Genomic DNA, 19,242 nt, shown 5'->3' with positions numbered 1-19,242 from the left:
TTCAACATCAGTCAGCTCCAGCTCATGACATGACCTGCTCAGTTTGTTGCCACTATTTACAGTAACCTAAAATCAAAACAGTCAAAAACAACAGAAACTCGACAAAGGGGAACACAGAAACCCCACCTCAACCTAGTGTTTAGTTGGTGAGCAATGCAGACAGATCACAGAAGTATAAAAGCTAACAATGAAATCAGCTATGAAAAATAAGAATATATAGCAGTGAAGATATGCTCTTGACATTGGTGGAAACATAAACCCCTACAGCACAGATTCTCTTTCATACTTTTAAAAACATGAATAAAGGCTTTAAACACTTAATAATTCAAATAACAATTAATGAAGCACGTCTCATGCTGCAAAGGTCAATATACATGATTTGACTGCAATCTGGCTTTGAGGAGGTGTGAATGTAGAGAAATTTAAGAGGCAATTTAACTGTTTTATTCTGATTATTATTTTTTAAAACCATGAAAGCCAAAATCGAAACAGAATTTTGATTTTAATTGCACAACCTTGGTTAATATTGTTATAGTGGACTCCAAGCGAACTTGACTTTAAAATCTTGACTCTTTGAAAAGTTGCTACTTATGTCCACGTCTTATACAGTGAAGGAGGACTAGAAAAATTCCTTGTTTTGGCACTTCTCACATTCAAATGTAATTACAGCTGTCATTAGCAGCATAAATATGCCCTGCCAATCACACTGTGTTTTGTGGGATGCAGGACCCGAGAAGAGAACGTGATTTAACCCTTTCTGCATGTCTACGTTACTAAGGGTTGATGGAGCATTTTTTTATTTTGAAGGGGATTAAATTAATGGTGGGAACTAGACATGGGATAATAACCGTTTTCAAGGTATACCGCGGTTTGGAAAAGTCAAGGTTTTAAAACCACTAAAATTTTCTGCTATACCATTCCTAAGGTATGTGTGAGATTTTTTTTTTACATTTCTTTTGTGTGTTTTTAGGACAACAGTATCTCCAGTAGAAAAGATCTCCAAAGACTCTGTTTTAAGTTGTACAGAAATCAAATGAAGACAAATGAACACAGCAAATGAAACAAATGAAGACAGCAGAGAGACTGATTCAATAAATAATTTAAATTATTAACCTGACATCCCAGCCAGCACACAGCATCATAAGACGTTATAATTAGGTTAGATTTAGGTCGTCACGTCAGGTGACCAAAATTCAATGTCTAGCCAGCGTCTAAGGACAACATTAATTTGACGTCCAATAACAAGTTCAATTGACATTGATATTTAGTTGATTTTAGGTTGTGTTGCAAAGTGTCCAAAATCCAATGTCGAGCCAACATCTTAAACCAATATTGGCGTCAAATTCAGAAATTTATTTGTCAGGTATGGCAACCAAAATCCAACGTATTTTATACATAGATAGATGTATAAAATACATAGATGCCATGGTAGTAACATCCACACAATGTCAAGCTGTAACATCATTAGATGATATTTGGTTGATTTTAGGTTGTACGTTGGACATTGACTAAGTTTACATGGACATCAGTAATCGAATTATTTGCTTTAATCTAATTAAGAGAATAATAAGACTAAGGTGTTTACATTTTTGAGTGTTACTTTCATGATCCTGTTTTACATGCTATGGCACATAATTCAATTAACGTCATTGTGTCACCGTGCTATCTGCATTTCCTCCGGAGTTTCATGCAATTTCGGGTGTTTCGTTTTTAATTTGTCTACTTTACCTGCAGTTTGGCACTTTCACTTTCATCCACAAACATTTCATACACGCCCTCCATGACTTACGAGATATTGGATGCAATTATAAACTGCTGGAAGAGTTGTTTTAATGGAAGTTCATACCGCATGCTGAATGGAAGAAAAAAAAAAAAACCTTCGCATTTCACAATGCAGGTGTGGTCTGCACTGACTGGGTAGGTACAAAGAGTGTCAAACAGCAGTGTGTGTGTGTGTGTGTGTGTGTGTGTGTGTGTGTGTGTGTGTGTGTGTGTGTGTGTGTGTGTGTGTGTGTGTGTGTGAATGGACCATACTGTCGCAAAACGCGGGGAAAAGTCCTACATGACGGTAATAATTTGATTAAGGTGTTTACATGCCTGTACTGCACTTCAATAATGCAACTAAAATCAGCATATTCCACACGTCTTAATTCAATTTCGTTGTTAATCTGATTTAAAAAAATAAATAAATAAATGTAAAAAATAAATTGCTGTTTACATGGTTAACTCTTAATCAAAGTATTGTCTTAATCACATTAAAATCGAATTATTAGTGTCCATGTAAACATAGTCACTGACGTCAGCCTGACGTTGGGTTCTGATGTCAACCGGATTTTTAATTTCAAACAAAATGCAACGTCCCCACGACGTTGGGGTACAACGTCAATCTGACGTCAAGTTGACGTCTTGTGCCTGCTCGGATGTTTACTATTTCAAAATATTTTAAATGTTTCTCTACATAAAATATATTATGTTCAAAGGGGAAAAAGGTTTTTATTTTTTACCCAGATATTTAAAAAGAACATAGTTTAGAGCAGTGATCACAGTACTGTGAAACCATGACATTTTTATTCAAGGTTATCATTCCTTCAGAATTTTATACCAGCCCATGCCTAGTGAGATTGCTGTAAAGTTGGTTTTATATTCGCAAATTCTGACTTAGTCCTTAACAATATAATTTCAGAAATGTGTTCTTTGTAATTATTTAATAGTGAAATTGTATTAGCAGCCAACGACTATAAAAGTACAACATTGTTCACAGTCAAATATAGTGCTAATTTTGTTATCAAGTCATACTTACATGTAATTTTAAACTTCATATTCAAAGTACCATGGTAAACAATATAGGGGCTATATCACAAGTTGTCACTGAACGAATGTGTGAATATAAAACCAACTTTACCTCAATTCTAGTGGGGACATTTCAGTAACTGCTGGATACATGCCAAATCTACATTCTTGATTTATAGCCTTTATCAATTGGAGAAGTGTAGTTAAGATGCTCTGCCCAAGCTGTCAATCTGACGTCATGACAATTTGAATGCCACTCCAGAGCAGAAGGAAATTCTCAAAATTAATTTAAATTTGGATTTTAAACCATGGTAAATTAGTTTTTTTCAGTGGATTATTTTGAACACGTTACCTTTGAACTTCAATAACAGCATTGTAATCAAAAAAGTGAATGTTGTCTGTTTTGATTTTATGCACACTTTAAAATCTAAAACAAAATCTCCTCCACTAGCTACTGCAGTCAAGCACATGCCAGCGAAAACACATTCAGGTAAAATCAAAACAACATTAATATAAAACCAAGCAATGCAGTTATGTTCGCATGATATGTAAATTATACATTTCTACTGTGATGCGAACATATCATCTAATTACATCTAACAAAAGGCTTAAACAGCAAAACACAGACAACGTCTTTGATTTTTCTAGATTTCTTCGACAAAAACAGAATATGTCACATAAACAGGTTCATGTTTGCTGTGCAGACAACATATCTTTGCAGGTTTTGAGTCATGCAGTGAAGCAGATATCAGCACACGGCCTTTAACGGGCTAACACACTGTAGCATGCTAGCATCAAATCCAATTCTGCATATATTGTGTGTTACCTTCCCCTTAAAATGACACAATTATTAAATAACTCAACGGACGAGTAGAATAAATAAAAGCACGGCGGTATGCATCGTTGCCACTCGTCCTACCTGTTTCCACAGAAGCTTTTTATTCCAGATAGGCTTGACATAACAGCGCTGCACATTAGCCAGCAACAGTGCTGCTGTAAACACAAACCAAACCCCGCTCCAACTGCGCATGCGCCGCCGCACTCTTCGGAAATGTTCGGAATACAATCGAATGCTAGCCTACTGCTGAATGCGCAGTATGCACTGGATTATGCAAACACATATTTAAGATAGTATACCATTCTAGAACAATAGTATTCAAACAATAGTGGTGTGTGTTGTCAAACTTAATCATTGTGCTGCAAGTTTACTTGAGTAGCGTCTGCTTATTATTTAGAAAATAAGCTTTCATTTCACAATTTCGTCATTTGAGAATAAAAATAAATTACAGTACAATTGAGTAATAAAAGGAAAAAAGAAATAAAGGTTATTTTAAAAAGCAGAGGAGTTGTGAAAGTTGCATTGTGGAGTACAGGTTGTATTCAGCACATCTGCATCATATTTATACATGTACATATTGTAAATACAGCGGAAATAAAGGCATAGAACAATGGTATGCTTCAGATGAACAGATGCATAATTACAGAGGCATTTTGGGAAATCTATGGCCATTTTTAAGCATAGAGGTTTCAGTACACTGGATAAAAAAAATGTTGACATAGAAATGATGTATGTTGTTTACTAAAAAACCCACCTCTGATTGAATAGCTTGTGAAATTATATTAATAAACAAAGAATCTTTTTGTTTGTTTAAACTTTTAATTCATGGTTTCTGTCACAATGTAACTCCACTAAAATTATTCAAAGATGATTTATTGGATTGACTTTTTTTTAAGGTTTTTAAAATTATTTTCTTTGTTCTCTATTTCCATCTTGGGATACTCATCCCGAGGCCTCTAGAGATTGTGCAGCACCATTGATGTGATCCAAGTCCTGTGAAGAGATGGTGCCAACCAAAGAGGTCTTCTAGAGGTCTTCATAACCCTGGGCCAGGCCGTGTCCTGAGCAGATGCTGTGGCGGTCATGGAGTGGTAGCGATCATGAGACTAATTCTTGAAAGACCCCAGTGAGTCTCTGCATTGATCTCGTGGGCCAGCCTGTAAACCTGCCGGTGACCTACTCACACCTGCAGCTTCTTTGCATTGGACGTCCAACATTCTTCAGCCTCCGGTGCCTAGACTGCAGCTTTGCACAAAAAGTTTGAAGGAGAAATGGTTGTGCCCAATTGAGCCTGGTCTCTCTCAAGGTTTTTGCTTTTTTTTTTCAATTCAATTCAATTCAATTCAATTCAATTCAATTCAATTCAATTCAATTTACCTTTATTTGTATAGCGCTTTTACAATGTAGATAGTGTCAAAGCAGCTTCACTTAGTTTTTTCCTTCACTTTAATCAGTTGGTGAAGTTTTGTTCCTCGCCACTGTCTTGGTTGGTTTGGGACTTGTGGAGCTGCGCATCAATGGATTTTCTCTTGAGTGTTTGGACTTTCAGCCGTGAAAATTAACCACACTGAAATGAACTTATTTGAACTTTAACTCTGAAAACGTCATCACAGTGGCTCAGTGGTTAGCACGATCACCTCATAGCACGAAGGTCACTGGTTCACTGGTTCGGGTCAGTTGGCATTTCTGTGTGGAGTTTGCATGTTTTCCCTGTGTTTGCATGGGTTTGCTCCAGGAGGTCTGGTTTCCCCCACAGTCCAAAGACATGTGGTATAGGTGAATTGAATAAGCTAAATAGGCTGTGGTGAACAGTTGAAGTCAGAATTATTAGCCCCCCTTTAAATCTTTTTAATTTTTGAAATATTTCCCAAATGATGTTTAACAGAGCAAGGAAATTGTCACAGTATGTCTGATAATATTTTTTTCTTCTCTAGAAGGTCTTATTCATTTTATTTCGGCTAGAATAAAAGCAGTTTTAAATTTTTTACGAACCATTTTAAGGTCAAAATTATTAGCCATTTTTAAGCTATTTTTTTTCCCCAACTGTCTACAGAACAAACCATCATTATACAATAATTTGCCTAGTTACCCTAACCTGCCTAGTTAACCTAATTAACCTAGTTAAGCCTTTAAATGTCACTTTAAGCTGTAAAGAAGTGTCTTGAAAAATATCTAATCAAATATTATTAGCTGTCATCATGGCAAAGATAAAAGAAATCAGTTATTAAAAACAAGTTATTAAAACTATAATGTTTAGAAATGTGTTGAAAAAATCTTCTCTACGTTAAACAGAAATTGGGGGAAAAAATAAACAGGGGGGCTAATAATTCGGGGGGGAAGGGGGGGGATAATTCTGACTTCAACTGTATGTGTGTGAATGCAAGAGTGTATTGGTGTTTCCCAGAGATGGGTTGCAGCTGGAAGGGCATCCGTTGATTAAAACATGTGCTGGATAAGTTGGCGGTTCATTCCACTGTGGCGACCCCTGATTAATAAAGGGACCAAGCCGAAAAGAAAATTAATGAATGAACTCTGAAAACTGGACTGACACAGTTTAAATTTCAATTCACTAGAACTTCTATGTTAAAGCTGCTTTTACACAACCTACATTGTAAAAGCGCTAGAAATAAAGATGAATTGTTTGCAAATGAAGTTGAACATTACTAAATTAAATTTGTTTGTTTATAAATTCAGCCCATATAAATTGTTTGCAAGTTTTGCAGAAATCATTTTCCTCAGTGTGTATAGGGTACTTTTACATATCTAGATTTTCTATTAAGTGCTTTTTACTCTAAATGTAAAATGACATCATTAACTGCAACCTTGTTTGATTAAATAAAAATAATGCAGAATCTTAATAATTTCTGAAGCAATTTCTCACAAAATGTTTTTTTAACCTGTTAAAGTCCTACTGGCTTGTTCATTTATTACTGTAGGTTTAAAGTGTACTGAAACTGCTATACATCAAAATCCATTAAAGAAGATTTTTTGCTGAAATCGAACATTGGTGACTGATAAAATATTCTTCAAAAAAGGCTAAAAGAGAAAAAAAAGCCACCTACAATCTGGATGGTCTGAGAATTAGTAAACTAACAGCACATGTCAAATAACAAAAATGATCCTAATATTCATTTTAAATTACCATAAATATGTGTGGCTAACAAAATGTTGCTATATAAAATCTATAATATGAATTCAAGTTAATTTTCACCTGGGTACCTTTTAAACCCTTTCCAGGTTGTGGATTTTGCAACACTTGGTTGGATCAACTTCCCTTCCTCTCTAAGATAAGTTCTCTGCCAAATGTTGGTTACACAATACTGTAAGCTTTGATTTTATTTTCATAATCAACCAGATTTAACTGATATTCAGTCTTTTTCATTACTGTAAATACAAAATACATATTTTATATTTAAAAAAGTTTATAGTTGAAGTTGGCTAAAGGGTTAGCTCACACAAAAATGAAAATGATGTCATTAATACCCTCATTTCAATTCCCTGAGACATTCCTTCATCTTCGGAATACAAAGTCAAAGATATTTTAGATGAAATCTGAGAGTTCTCTCATCCTCCATAGGGTCCTGACTATAGTTTAAATTCCAGGAAAAAACCAAGAACATCCTCAAAACAGCCCATATGCCTTCAGTGGTTTAATTAGAATATTATTTTTGCGTATTATTGATTAATCTGCAATTTCTTTTCCTCAGTGTCAGTATATTGCGCACATTCATGAGAACGCTATGATCTTTATGCATGTCCCTCTCAGTCATGTTACTGATGTACCTCGAATGCACATGTGCTTTATTTCAGCAGTGGAAGTCACATACGGCAATTCTGGGTATACATCAGTGCACAGTGCTCCTGAACAAGCGCACTATACTGACACAGACAAGAAAAGGTTGAGTAAGTTGTTAATGTTGTTGTGTGTACCCTGAAGTATTCTTAAAGCTTGATAATATTCTGATTGATCCACTGAAGGCATATGGTCTGTTTAAAGGGCACACGTTATACCACAGTGCACCAGCAGATGTCATGCTTATTCACAGAAAAACTGCATCCTCGGGGTAAGAAAGAGTCTATACACTCCAGTGATGATGTAACTGTGTTTATTATCTTGGCATGCAACTACATGTCATGACCTTTAGATTCATCTCACCAGCTTGCCCTACATATCAGAGCAAAGCTAAGCCAAGATACAAGAGCAATAACATACAAACAACCCAAACGGTAGGAAATGACTGTGCGTTGGCTACATTTCTATATAGTCTTCCTTGCATTGCCACAAGCAAAAGGGATATCTTTGCCCGGTGGTGTTTAAAAAGAAACAAAATGCAATATAAATAATTTCTACTACTGTTTCATCAAAAGATATTAGTTCCTGACTTTTAGAATCGTTCTCTTTGATCATAAATAGCCTCATATCTCTGATTAGATATCATAAAAATGTGCAGTATGTCCATCAAATGATGGCTCTGGTTGTATAAAATGACGGATGCCCATCTTCTATTCATTTACAATTGAATCGAACAATAGATTTGCAAATAAAATGTCTAATACAGACGTAAAAATATCCAACACATCAGTTCGTTTTTGCAGTTGCGCACTGGACAGAAACAAGCATCATCACAACCAAACACGTCCTGCCCCATTATTACAGCCAAGCAAATTTTTAAAATTCAAATGCAAACAAAACTGACATTTCCAAGGGAAAAAGAAAGAATTATTGATATAAAACGATCATAATCCTGATAGAAATCCATAAGAGCTGACAGTAAGTGCTTTAGGAAGTGAGTAAAATGTGAGATACAGTGCAGGACACTCACAGCGCTGGGTGTTGTGTGACACAACTACACAATCATACTTCCTTTGCCAAAGAATATCTTTGCCAAAGGCAGCATGCATGATACAGGGCTGAGCTGGGCAGATAAATAAGTCAAACATGTACTAATAAGGCTTTGCTGCGTCAAAATGGGCAATAAAAAGAAACAAATGACATTTTAAAGCCAATTTGACAGCTAGTGAGAAAATGTAGACAAACTCGCATTGTTACCAACCCAGCACCAACAGTTGAAACCTCTTATAATCAGATGATACCAAACTAATAATAAAAAAGTGAACCAAAAATAAGGAAGAAATTCTCTACATGTAAAAACATATCAAGAAGGTGTTGCGATTTCACACGCTAGGACTCATCCATTTAAAAAAATGAACACATTTGCTCGAAAGCATTTTATAAAAAAATGTCTTTGCTGGAAGGTGCAGCTGTAACATCCCCTGTTGAAAAACACTTGCAGGAGGCAAAATGAGATTTAACGAAATGGCAAGAGAGCCAAAACCAGGAAGATTTCACTTCACATTTCTCATTTAAGTGGAAAAACACTTATATCACCATAAGAAAAACCATGATTAACAGTCTTAAGTGACAAAGCATTCATATTCAGAACTTCATAGCATAACAAAGAGTTCCATACACAAATACAAACATACACACACATTAGTTTTGATGGTTTATGAGGACTCAATGTATTTTATACTGTAAAAACTGCTTATTATATGGTCTCATCCTACAAGTAAACCCAACCCTTAAATGTTGAATGTAAAAAAACCTTACATTTGATTTTTAACAGTTTTGAACTGAGGACACGAGGCATGTTCTCATAAACCAGCTCAACACTATAATACCGAGGTCACACTCATTTATGTCCTCATAAATAACCAAAACCAGTACACACTTGACTGGTCCAGGTGTTACAATAAACAAAAAGACAAATCAGCGACTGATAAAAAATAAACAAAACCAAAATATTCCTGCCATTATTTTAAACACTGAACCATCTAAATGGTATTTTAAATAAGACAGTTTTTGCGATATGCTGTTACACGGATTTCGCACAAAACTACATTAAAACACTAGTAATCTGTGTGTTATCGTGATTATTTTTTCCCTCTATTTAATTATAGCATTTTAATCAAGCAGGAAACAATCCTGGTAAACCTGTAATGGACTCTATAGGGTTGATAAAACTAAAACCTGATATAAAATATCCCAGTAACAACTTCATGGAAGTTAGCAATGTTTTGTAATAAAATAAGGGGAAACAGGAATTTTGGGAGGGAAAAAAAAATTGGGCCCAATCCCAATTCTCGCCCTTAGCCCTTCCCCAATCTCTTGTTTTGCGCATTCACGTGAAGGGGTAGGAGTGTCCCAATTGTCTTTAGTTTGAAGGTTAGGACTAAGGGGAAGGGCTAGATACCCCTTGAAACAGAGATTTTTCAGGACCACACCCGAAACCAAGGGGTATGAAAATTTCCCAGAATACACCATCTACAACGTGGCTGCACACGGAAGTAAGGAGATTCCCAAATTGGTATTTTTTGTCATTATTGCAAACTTTTACAACAAACAAGCATGTTTTAATACATTCATAACCGCGTTCATGTTCAACGGTCATGGTTTTTAAAAAACGATAAAATAAAAACTGCCAAATTTCACTATCTATAATCCCTAATAATAACAGCTGTATAGAAGTATCACAACATTCTGACACTCGAATACCCTGTCAGAAAAGTCTAGTGGCTGGGAATGAGCTTTTTACAGTGTCTGCTATAATGTTAATGTTGTTTTTTGTGTGTTTAGATGAATATGGCCACTGTGTAAATGCACAGTGCAGTTACGAGCTTATTGCCACATTATATCATTATGATAACATGATATCATTGACTTCAGTGATTTCCTAAAGATAAATACCAAAAAATAAAGCAACTGAAATAACTACAGCAGTCGCCATCGTCTGATTTCATATGGAGCACGTGATCGCGATGACATATGTCTTAGAGCGATGATATATATTTCTTAGAGGCAAATTTTTAAGCCCTTCCCCTTCACACTCTGTTCCAAGGGCCAAGGGGTAGGGGTAGGGGTACAAAAACAGAATTGGGATTGGGCCTTAGTCTAATTCTTGAAAAGGAAGCTACAGGAATAAACAGAAGCAATGAAAACTAAGGTGACCTTTTGACCACTGTAAACAACAAATGGGAACTGTTACTATGATCAGCGTTTCATTAACACTAAACAATACCACATCCTCAAGCAAGACTAAAGGGAAATTCTGTTGTGATGCTTGTTGATTGTAGCTATAGCAAAACAGTTCACCAAAAATGAAAAATAAAACTGACCAAAATTCGGTGTTGTGGTACTCAAGATTGAAGAAGTGCAAGAACATGATTGGTTTCGTCCTTTGTTTTCTACGTCTTGACTCAAGACTTTTTCTTAATCTCATCGCTGTCTTGACTAAGTATAATTTGCCTGTTTTGGATGCTCTTCTTTGTCTTGACTCAAGAAGCATCCCTGTTTTAGACTTAGTCCTGACTTGAGATTTATCCCTCTTTGTCTGGACTCATTTTCTAGACATTCTGGCCTTTATCTTGACTTTGATTGCTTTTTCTTCTGGATTCTGTGTTGACTCAGGATAGTCCCTCTTCTGATCTTGGTCTTGATTGAGGGGGGATTTCATTAAGAAGGGTTTGTCTACGGCTGGGCGATTTGGCCTAAAATCAAAATCTCAATTAATTGAATATTTTAACTTGATCATGATTAATGAACAATTATTTTATTTTATTTTTTTGCCCTCATAGTTTACTGACAAGTTTTATATGCCATCTAAGTGCATCTCTGGCGTAGTTTCCAATCATCGTCAATGTAGTGCAAAGTAAGGCTCAAGATATAATCCATCGTCCTATCTGAGTGGCCGCAGAAGTAGAAATCAGCCACAACCTTTAACAGAGCAGGGTCACATGACATGTAGGAAAGGTAATTTAAAAAATTGTCCTGGAAAAATTTGATCGATTATAGGTTCTGAATGTCGATTTTGATTACTTTTCGATTAATCGCCCAGCCCTATGTTCATCCCTGTGGAGGGTCCCTTTGAAGGGATTAGGCCTGTTTTGATCACTTCAGTTTGAAATGAAACTTCAATATGGCAGCCTTGATTTTTTTTCACTCTGAAGTGCCCTTTGGAGGGCACTATATCTTATCTGGTATGCTCCGTAAGACTCATCCGGTCTTTGTTATGACATAAGACTAGTCAAAACTTCTTGTCTAAAGTTCAGTGCACACAAAACAGTCCAAAATGGTAAGAAAATTTTCACACATTAAAAAAATAAATTCGACCTCACCTTTGCCTCAATAACTTTAATTCATCATAAAGTTTTTATATCGGGTTCGATTTTTAGTTTTTCGTATCCGTAGAGAGCATTTTGAGAGGAGTTTTGACAAGAACCACTAAATTGAAAAGACAAAATCTAAAATGCTGTCACTCAAGACAGATTGTGGCAGATGGCTGAAACCCACTGCTTTAGCCTGATGTATTTGCTGGTTGTCTTGACTTAAAACAAGTCCCTCTTCTGATCCTGTTCTTGACTGAGGGTGGATTCTATTATGAAGAATTCATCACTATGGAGGGTCCCTCTGAAGGGATTAGCACTTTTGAGTGCAAATATAAAGACAGAATTTAGCAGATAGCTGAAAACCAATGCTTTAGCCTGATTTATATGCTTGTTGTCTTGACTCAAAACGAGTCCCTCTTCTGGTCACATTCTTGACTCAAAAATTGTGTCTCGGAATGTCTTAGACTCTCTTTTGGTCTGAGTCTTAACTTGATAGGACAGTTCACTCAAAAATGAATATTCTTTTCATTTACTCAATTAAGTCATTGGCTGTTTTGTTCCACAAGATTGTTCAGTAGATCTTCCTTTGTGTATAACAAAAGAATGAAACTCAAACAGGTTTGGAACACATGGAGGATGAGTAAATAAGTACATAATGACAAAATTTTCATTTCTGAGTGAAATATCGCTTAAACTTTTCCCTTTTTTTGTCTCTGTTATCAGTCAGACTCCACTGTCTTCTATCGTTGGTCATGTTCAGACATGGACTTATAATAAAAAGATGTGGTCTTGACCACTGCACTTTTTTGACACCACTGTCTTTCAATCTTGAGTTTTGATGAGTGTTTGATGGTAAAACACATCTGAATTTGAACAGATGAAAACAGATTTCAGAGCTACAGTGAAAGACTTTCAGGGACTTGGACTTAAATTCCTCACAAAGAACTTCACAAGATTTGAAATAGGCACATGGGGCCACTTGATAGGATCATAGGTTAAAATGACAAAAGTAAAATGACAGAATTTTCATTTTCTGATGAACTGTTTAACTTTCGTACGTGTATAAAATATCGTATTGATTGACTGCCTGTGAAATGTCTCTTAGAGATATCAGACACCACAATCCATACACACACACAAACATTTAAACAATGATCAATGAATGATTGTTTCAAACAATGATCCTCAACAAACAATTCATGCACATAACATTTCAGTGGCTAACACTGCGGTAATATTAACAATAATGCAAGAACTACAGATTCCAAGCACCGTGGTTATTTTTGATATATATTGGAAGATTCCACTATATAGTTATAATACAGTAGATTATGGTTTCCTCAGTATGCTAAAAGCTAGTGAAAACCGTCACTTCTGTACAGAGTTAGGGAACATGGGAAATCGTTTTCCTGGCTTGGACAGAGTTCTGATTGGCTGACATCAAGAGTTACCTGAGGTGGAGTTGTGACTCAACATTCATCCACAAGCAGTGATTAAGAAAAACAAACCAACTCCAAACAGATGATGAGTGATTACAATTACAGGGCATAGCTAGCTCTTATGAAGAGAACACATGAATACAGAAGGCTTTTTTGGCTGCGACTCGCTGCCTTGATCGACTCCTATAAGGACAACTCTACCTTCTACCTAAGGAGGATGGTGGATTCTTGGCATGACCCCATGGCATTAGAATACAAAGAGGGCTGTTCCGTCCAGCCCAATTCAGGTCCCATTTAGCAGCATTTCAGGCCCTGGACTGGGGCGCCGGGGGTCTCCAAGCCTGGGAGAACACGTCCTCATTGGCATCTTCCTCATACTTAAGACTCCGGGGGAGAGGGTGTTTCTGTAATGTCACAAGTCATCATAAGTGAAGTATAAAAAAAAATTACTGTTAGTATTATGATTTCTGAAAGGTATGATAATATGCTTCAAAATTTGTTGCATTCCAAAGCACAGCCATGTTTTGTTTACAATAGTTTACAATCTGACTTTTTGGCATGTTAAAGAGGTTCTCTGGATACCAGTCTTAAAGACAATTTTGGCAAGGAGGAAATTGTTACTTGCATATACAACAATTTCTCCAAAATATCTGTCCACAAGTTTGAGAAGAATTAGGATCAGAGATTTCAAATGAGATATGTTCCCGTGGGTTCTCCGGATGCTCCGGTTTCCCCCACAAGTCCAAAGACATGTGGTATAGGTGAATTGGGTAGGCTACATTGTCCATAAGGTATGTGTCCTAGACTTTTGGTGTAAGATTTTTAATGTTTTCTCTGAAATTAATAATCAATATATTAAATCTGATGAGTTTCTAATAGTGTTTGGGCTTTTAATATATGAGCTTGGTTTGTCCAAGTCTCAATTTCTTTATGGAGTTTAACATCCAAAACAAAAAATAATAATAATAATAAATGTCATTGCCAGCTGGGCTTAGCAAACTGACAAAAAAAAGGAGGAACTAAAACACATTAAAATTAAATATCACATTAAAATCCCCCAGCCTGCATTAAGCATGAAAATAAAACTATAACTCCAAGAGTGATAAACAGCTCAATATTTTATTTCGGGTTGTCACACTGACATGGCTGACAGTTGAATGAAAAATACATTTTGATATTAGGCTGTGCTAATACTTACATTTACTTACACTCATTACTACAGCCACCACAGTAGATTCCCAGGATACTGACTACAAACTCATCTAATTTCATCATGACAAGCAGTCAGCGCTAAAAACAAGGCTTTGAAAACTGAATGAATTTTGTGTGCACTGTCAAACAAAGCTCTGCTCACCTGAATGCCATTTTCTTCATAAGGTTACTATCCATTCTGTCAGGCAGGTCGTTTTCTAACTGAGAACTGGATGCTGGATCACTGAAGACTGTAGAGAGGTGGCTGTTTTGGGAGCGGCTTTGCATTTCCATTGTGTCCTATAGATTATTAAAAAGGACTATATGAATAATGATTGATGTCAAACTTTGACAATGACTTGACTAAGCATAAGCTAGCGTATCACAATTGTGAGCATGAATTTCAGTTCTATGAATAGGAATTATCGTGTCTTTTTGCTTCTAGAATGTTCAACGAGTATTAACATGGTTCATGTTTCTAACAAGTATTGGCACGCTGGTAGCATATATTAGCTTATTGGTAGCATGCCCCAACATGAAAAAAGGTGTTTGCATTTTGTGAACATGAATTATCATGACTTTCATGTCTCTAACATGTTAATAAAATACATTAGCACGTAGCATTAATTAAAATGATAGCATGTTTCTTGCATTAACTGGCACCTTACTAGCAGGATTTAGCATGTTACCTTTCATAATGACTTAGCAAGTTTCTAGTGGCAATTAAGATGTTGCTAATAATTAACATATTGCTAGCATGGGACAGTATGTTGCTAGCATGTTTTTTTTTTTTTTGAAAATACATTAGCATTTAGCATAAATTATGTTGTTAGCATGTTTCTTGCATGAAGTGGCATCTTACTAGCAGGATTTAGCATGTTACCTACTATAATGACTTAGCAAGTTCATTCATTCATTTTCTTTTTGGCTTAGTCCCTTTATTAATCTGGGGTCACCACAGCGAAATGATCCGCCAACTTATCCAGCACATGTTTTTCGCAGCGGATGCCATTCCAGCCGCAAACCCTCTCTGGGAAACACCCATACATCCAAAATCGCTCCAATTCACCTGTACCGCATGTGTTTGGACTGTGGGGGAAACCGGAGCCCCTATAGGTAACCCACGCGAACGCAGGGAGAACATGTGAATTCCACATAGAAACGCCAACTGACCCAGCCGAGGCTCGATCCAGCGACCTTCTTGCTGTGAGGCGACAGCACTACCTACTGCGCCACTGCGTCGCCCTGACTTAGCAAGTTTCTAGTGGCAATTAACATGTTGCTAATATGAATTAACATATTACTAGCATGGGATAGTATGTTGCTAGCATGTTTCTTATTGAAAATACATTAGCATCTAGCATAAATTATGTTGTTAGCATGTTGCTTGCCTGAACTGGCATCCTTCTAGCAGGATTTAGCATGTTACCTACTATAATGAACTAACAGGTTTTTAGTGGCAATTAACATGTTGCTAATATGAATAAACATATAGCTAGCATGGGATAGTATGTTGCTAGCATGTTTCTTATTGAATTAATAAACTATTTTTTTATTACTTATTAAAATGTTTCTATAATAAATCAGGATGGTCCTCACAGTGGCACAGTGAGTAGCATGATCGCCTCACAGCAAGAAGGTCACTGGTTTGAGCCTCAGCTGGGTCAGTTCACATGGGTTTTCTCCGGGTGCTCCGGTTTCCCCCCAGTCTAAAGACATGCGGTATAGATAAATTGGGTAAGATAAATTGTCTGTAGTGTATGTGTGGGAATGCAAGAGTGTGTTGGTGTTTCCCAGTGTTGGGTTGCAACTGGAAGGGCATCCGCTGCGTAAAAACGTATGCTGGACAAGTTGGCGGTTCATTCTGCTCTGGTGACCCCTGATTAATAAAGGGACTAAGCCAAAAAGAGAATGAATGAATGAGAAAATTGCTAGCAAAGGCTGTTTCTACCATTAATGTTGCCAGCAAGAATTAGCATGCTGCTAGCATGTTTCTAGAATTAAAGTGCCTCTAACACAAATTAGCTTGGCGCTAACATGGATCACGGCTTCATTCAAGTCCTCCAGGGAAGTTTGTATAGTTTCTATACACAAAATTCAACAAACGTTTAACTCTTCATTATCTTTGGTGTTCTCAGACTAGAAACTCAATTTTGAGATCAGGTGAGAGATGCTCTCCCACTCAGAATCTGCCCTATGAGTAATCATCATTGACACCAAAAAATAATGTAGCCTACAGGGTTGAAAGAAAATCTTGACAAAAATAATTACAGGTTTCCCCACTCGTAATTATGACTGTGGTGATGTTCATGTTTTCAACATACAAATATCTGTCCAACAGCATGGGTTTCTAGCATGGTTAGTATATTTTTATTAAGGATTAACATATTTTAGCATGTTGCTAGCATAATTTAACATGCTATCATTTTTTTTATCAGTTACTAATCTTATCTTTAGATGAATGCCTAAATTGGATGGTTAGAGGTTATCAAACCAAAATAAACAGTATAAAAATCACCTCCAAGTTGCGTGTCTCTGTGTCCTCCATGTCCAAAGCAGACAGCTCCAGCTCAATGTCTCTGTCAGGTTCGCTCTCGGTCCCATCCTTACCCATCAGATCTATGCCCTGCTTTGTCCCGCTGCTGAAGGAAGTTCGTCCCGCATGCAGTCCAGAAACAGCCAGATGATCGCTGAAACGCACAGACACACTGAGCTCTGAAACAAACCCAACCCTTAGAGCAAAAACAAATTGGCTCTTTTGTTTGGTGTTCTCAGACTAGAAACTCAATTTTGAGATCAGGTGAGAGATGCTCTCCCACTCAGAATCTGCCCTATGAGTATTCATCATTGACACCAATGTTATATAGAAGAGAAACAGTATTAGGTCCCTTTTTAAATCAAAAGTGCTCAATTTCACAGTTATACGATAGGACATCGATTCTCTGTAGCCAGCAATACAATATTTTCAGACACCTAAAATTAATTAATTAAATTTTTTTTAAAGTTTGATTTTAGGTTATTTATTCTGCTTGCAGCATTTGTTTCAATCATTTATGTTGCAGTTTTCTGTGTATTAATTAATCCATTTGCCATATTAATGTATTTCTTTACTATCTCTTAGTTTTTCTCGCTGTAGTTTCTTGCTGCCCACACCTAAAGGGATAGTTAATCCAAAAATGAAAATTCTGCTATATATACTATATATAGCTATATGCTATATATAACAGCTGAGATATTTCCATAAATAAGATTCAGGCTATAAAAACAATCAGTGGTGTTTTTTAGACACTGATCTCAGGAAATTAATTCATTAAATGCTACACGAGTGCAAAATAAGGCTGCTTTAAGATGTAGGAGCACAGAATAAATTTAATAAGCAGAATGTACATTTTCCTTCTGTGAAAGACTTGTACAAGAATCATGGGAGTTATGGGGACTGAAATGTAAGCCCTCACTGCTGTGTGGAAGAGCTTTGCAAACACAAACATGAAGAGCCATGTTCCGGCTGCGGCTCTATTTTTAGACCGTTACAGAAGACAGTGAGACGACTATGCCAGGATTCTGGTGAAGACGGGGAAACACTGAAGACATCTTATGTAATGTTCCTGACAATCCAATAATATGTATGTCTAGATTACATAATACTTTATACATGCATGCGCTTTCAAAGGTGTTCTGTCAGGTTGTCTTTTTTTTTACTGGCTCAAGTTTCTATTATATTTTCTCAACATACTAACCCAGGAAAATACATGCCTAAGTCTACATTTTTGCAAGAATTAAAAACCATTACTCTGGGTCTGATTCATTGTACATTTCAGATGACAATTCCATAGAGGGCGCAGTGTATATTTTTAAGAATCTGAAATACCTTAACGGATGTTTCGTTTTACATTTCAGATACACATCTTTCTTGTACACATTCAGGAGAATGTCGTACATTTTGTCGTACAGATAACCTAGCAAACCACTGACCTAGACCCTATCCTAAACCTCACCAATAGGGGTTTCAAAAGCAAATTAAGATAAGTCCATTTTTTGTAACTTATTAAAATGTAAATTTGGACATTTGTGCTTTATTACAAAATGGTAGACAGATACGGTTATACAGGAAGCAAAGTCAGAGAGAGAGAGAGGGGGGCTGCACACTAGGCTGTCACCATTGAAAAACATTTAACTTTGAATCCACATTACTTTTGCCTCTTGTTGAACTGTGCTTCACCGGACTCAACTCCAAGCATTCCGCATCACAAGTGCAACACTGTGCAAAGTAGCTACCGAGAAAACATACCCACGCCAGAAAAGTTACACATACGGAAATGGGCATGTCATGATTTTGCCAAGTACAATCAACGTCTATTTTGATCCTGGAATATCATTTCTGTTTGAAAATGTAATCCATACCCATTCCCTACCTCAAAACCCAACCAAACCATAAGTGTAAACTATTCACAAAATCAGAGGGGAATAATAGCTGGATAACAATCATGTAGAAGTGCATAGACCTAACCGATTGAGGTAAAGATGGTTTTATATTCGCACATTCAGACTTTCTCCTTAATAATATCATTTCAGAAGAGTATTCATTGTAGATTCTAAATAGTGAAATCATATTAGCAGCTAACAACTATCAAAGTACAATATTGTTCACAGTCAATTAAATAGTGCTAATGTTATTTTAAAGTCATAATTACATGCGGGTTTAGTCTGAATATTCAAAGTACCATGATAAACAATGCATGTCACTTAGGGAATGTGCGAATATAAAACTAACTTTACCTCAATACCTATCCCTAAGCCTAAACTTAACATAAACTGTAA

General features: G+C 36.4%; 2 protein-coding genes across 5 annotated transcripts in view; both read right to left on the bottom strand.

The window, feature by feature from the left end:
* The window catches only part of LOC130236497 (rab GTPase-activating protein 1), a 158,178-nt gene extending 154,376 nt beyond the window's left edge, over positions 1 to 3,802 (bottom strand). For both annotated transcript variants that reach the window (XM_056467219.1, XM_056467220.1), the window contains exon 1: positions 3,710 to 3,802. The gene's annotated coding sequence lies outside the window, so the exon portion shown is untranslated. The remainder of the gene's footprint in view (positions 1 to 3,709) is intronic.
* A 3,915-nt stretch (positions 3,803 to 7,717) lies between these two features.
* The window catches only part of rc3h2 (ring finger and CCCH-type domains 2), a 52,939-nt gene continuing 41,414 nt past the window's right edge, over positions 7,718 to 19,242 (bottom strand). For all 3 annotated transcript variants that reach the window (XM_056467629.1, XM_056467631.1, XM_056467630.1), the window contains exons 17-19: positions 16,943 to 17,114; positions 14,588 to 14,724; positions 7,718 to 13,637 (exon numbers count right to left, since the gene is read on the bottom strand). In XM_056467629.1, the coding sequence (XP_056323604.1) occupies positions 13,517 to 13,637; positions 14,588 to 14,724; positions 16,943 to 17,114 (430 nt within the window). In that variant the 3' untranslated portion in view covers positions 7,718 to 13,516. The remainder of the gene's footprint in view (positions 13,638 to 14,587; positions 14,725 to 16,942; positions 17,115 to 19,242) is intronic.

This window comes from Danio aesculapii, chromosome 10, assembly GCF_903798145.1.
Source record: "Danio aesculapii chromosome 10, fDanAes4.1, whole genome shotgun sequence".
Taxonomy (NCBI): Eukaryota; Metazoa; Chordata; class Actinopteri; order Cypriniformes; family Danionidae; genus Danio; species Danio aesculapii.
The sequence above is the reverse complement of the archived record's forward strand: the minus strand, read 5'-3'. Positions and strand labels throughout refer to the sequence as shown.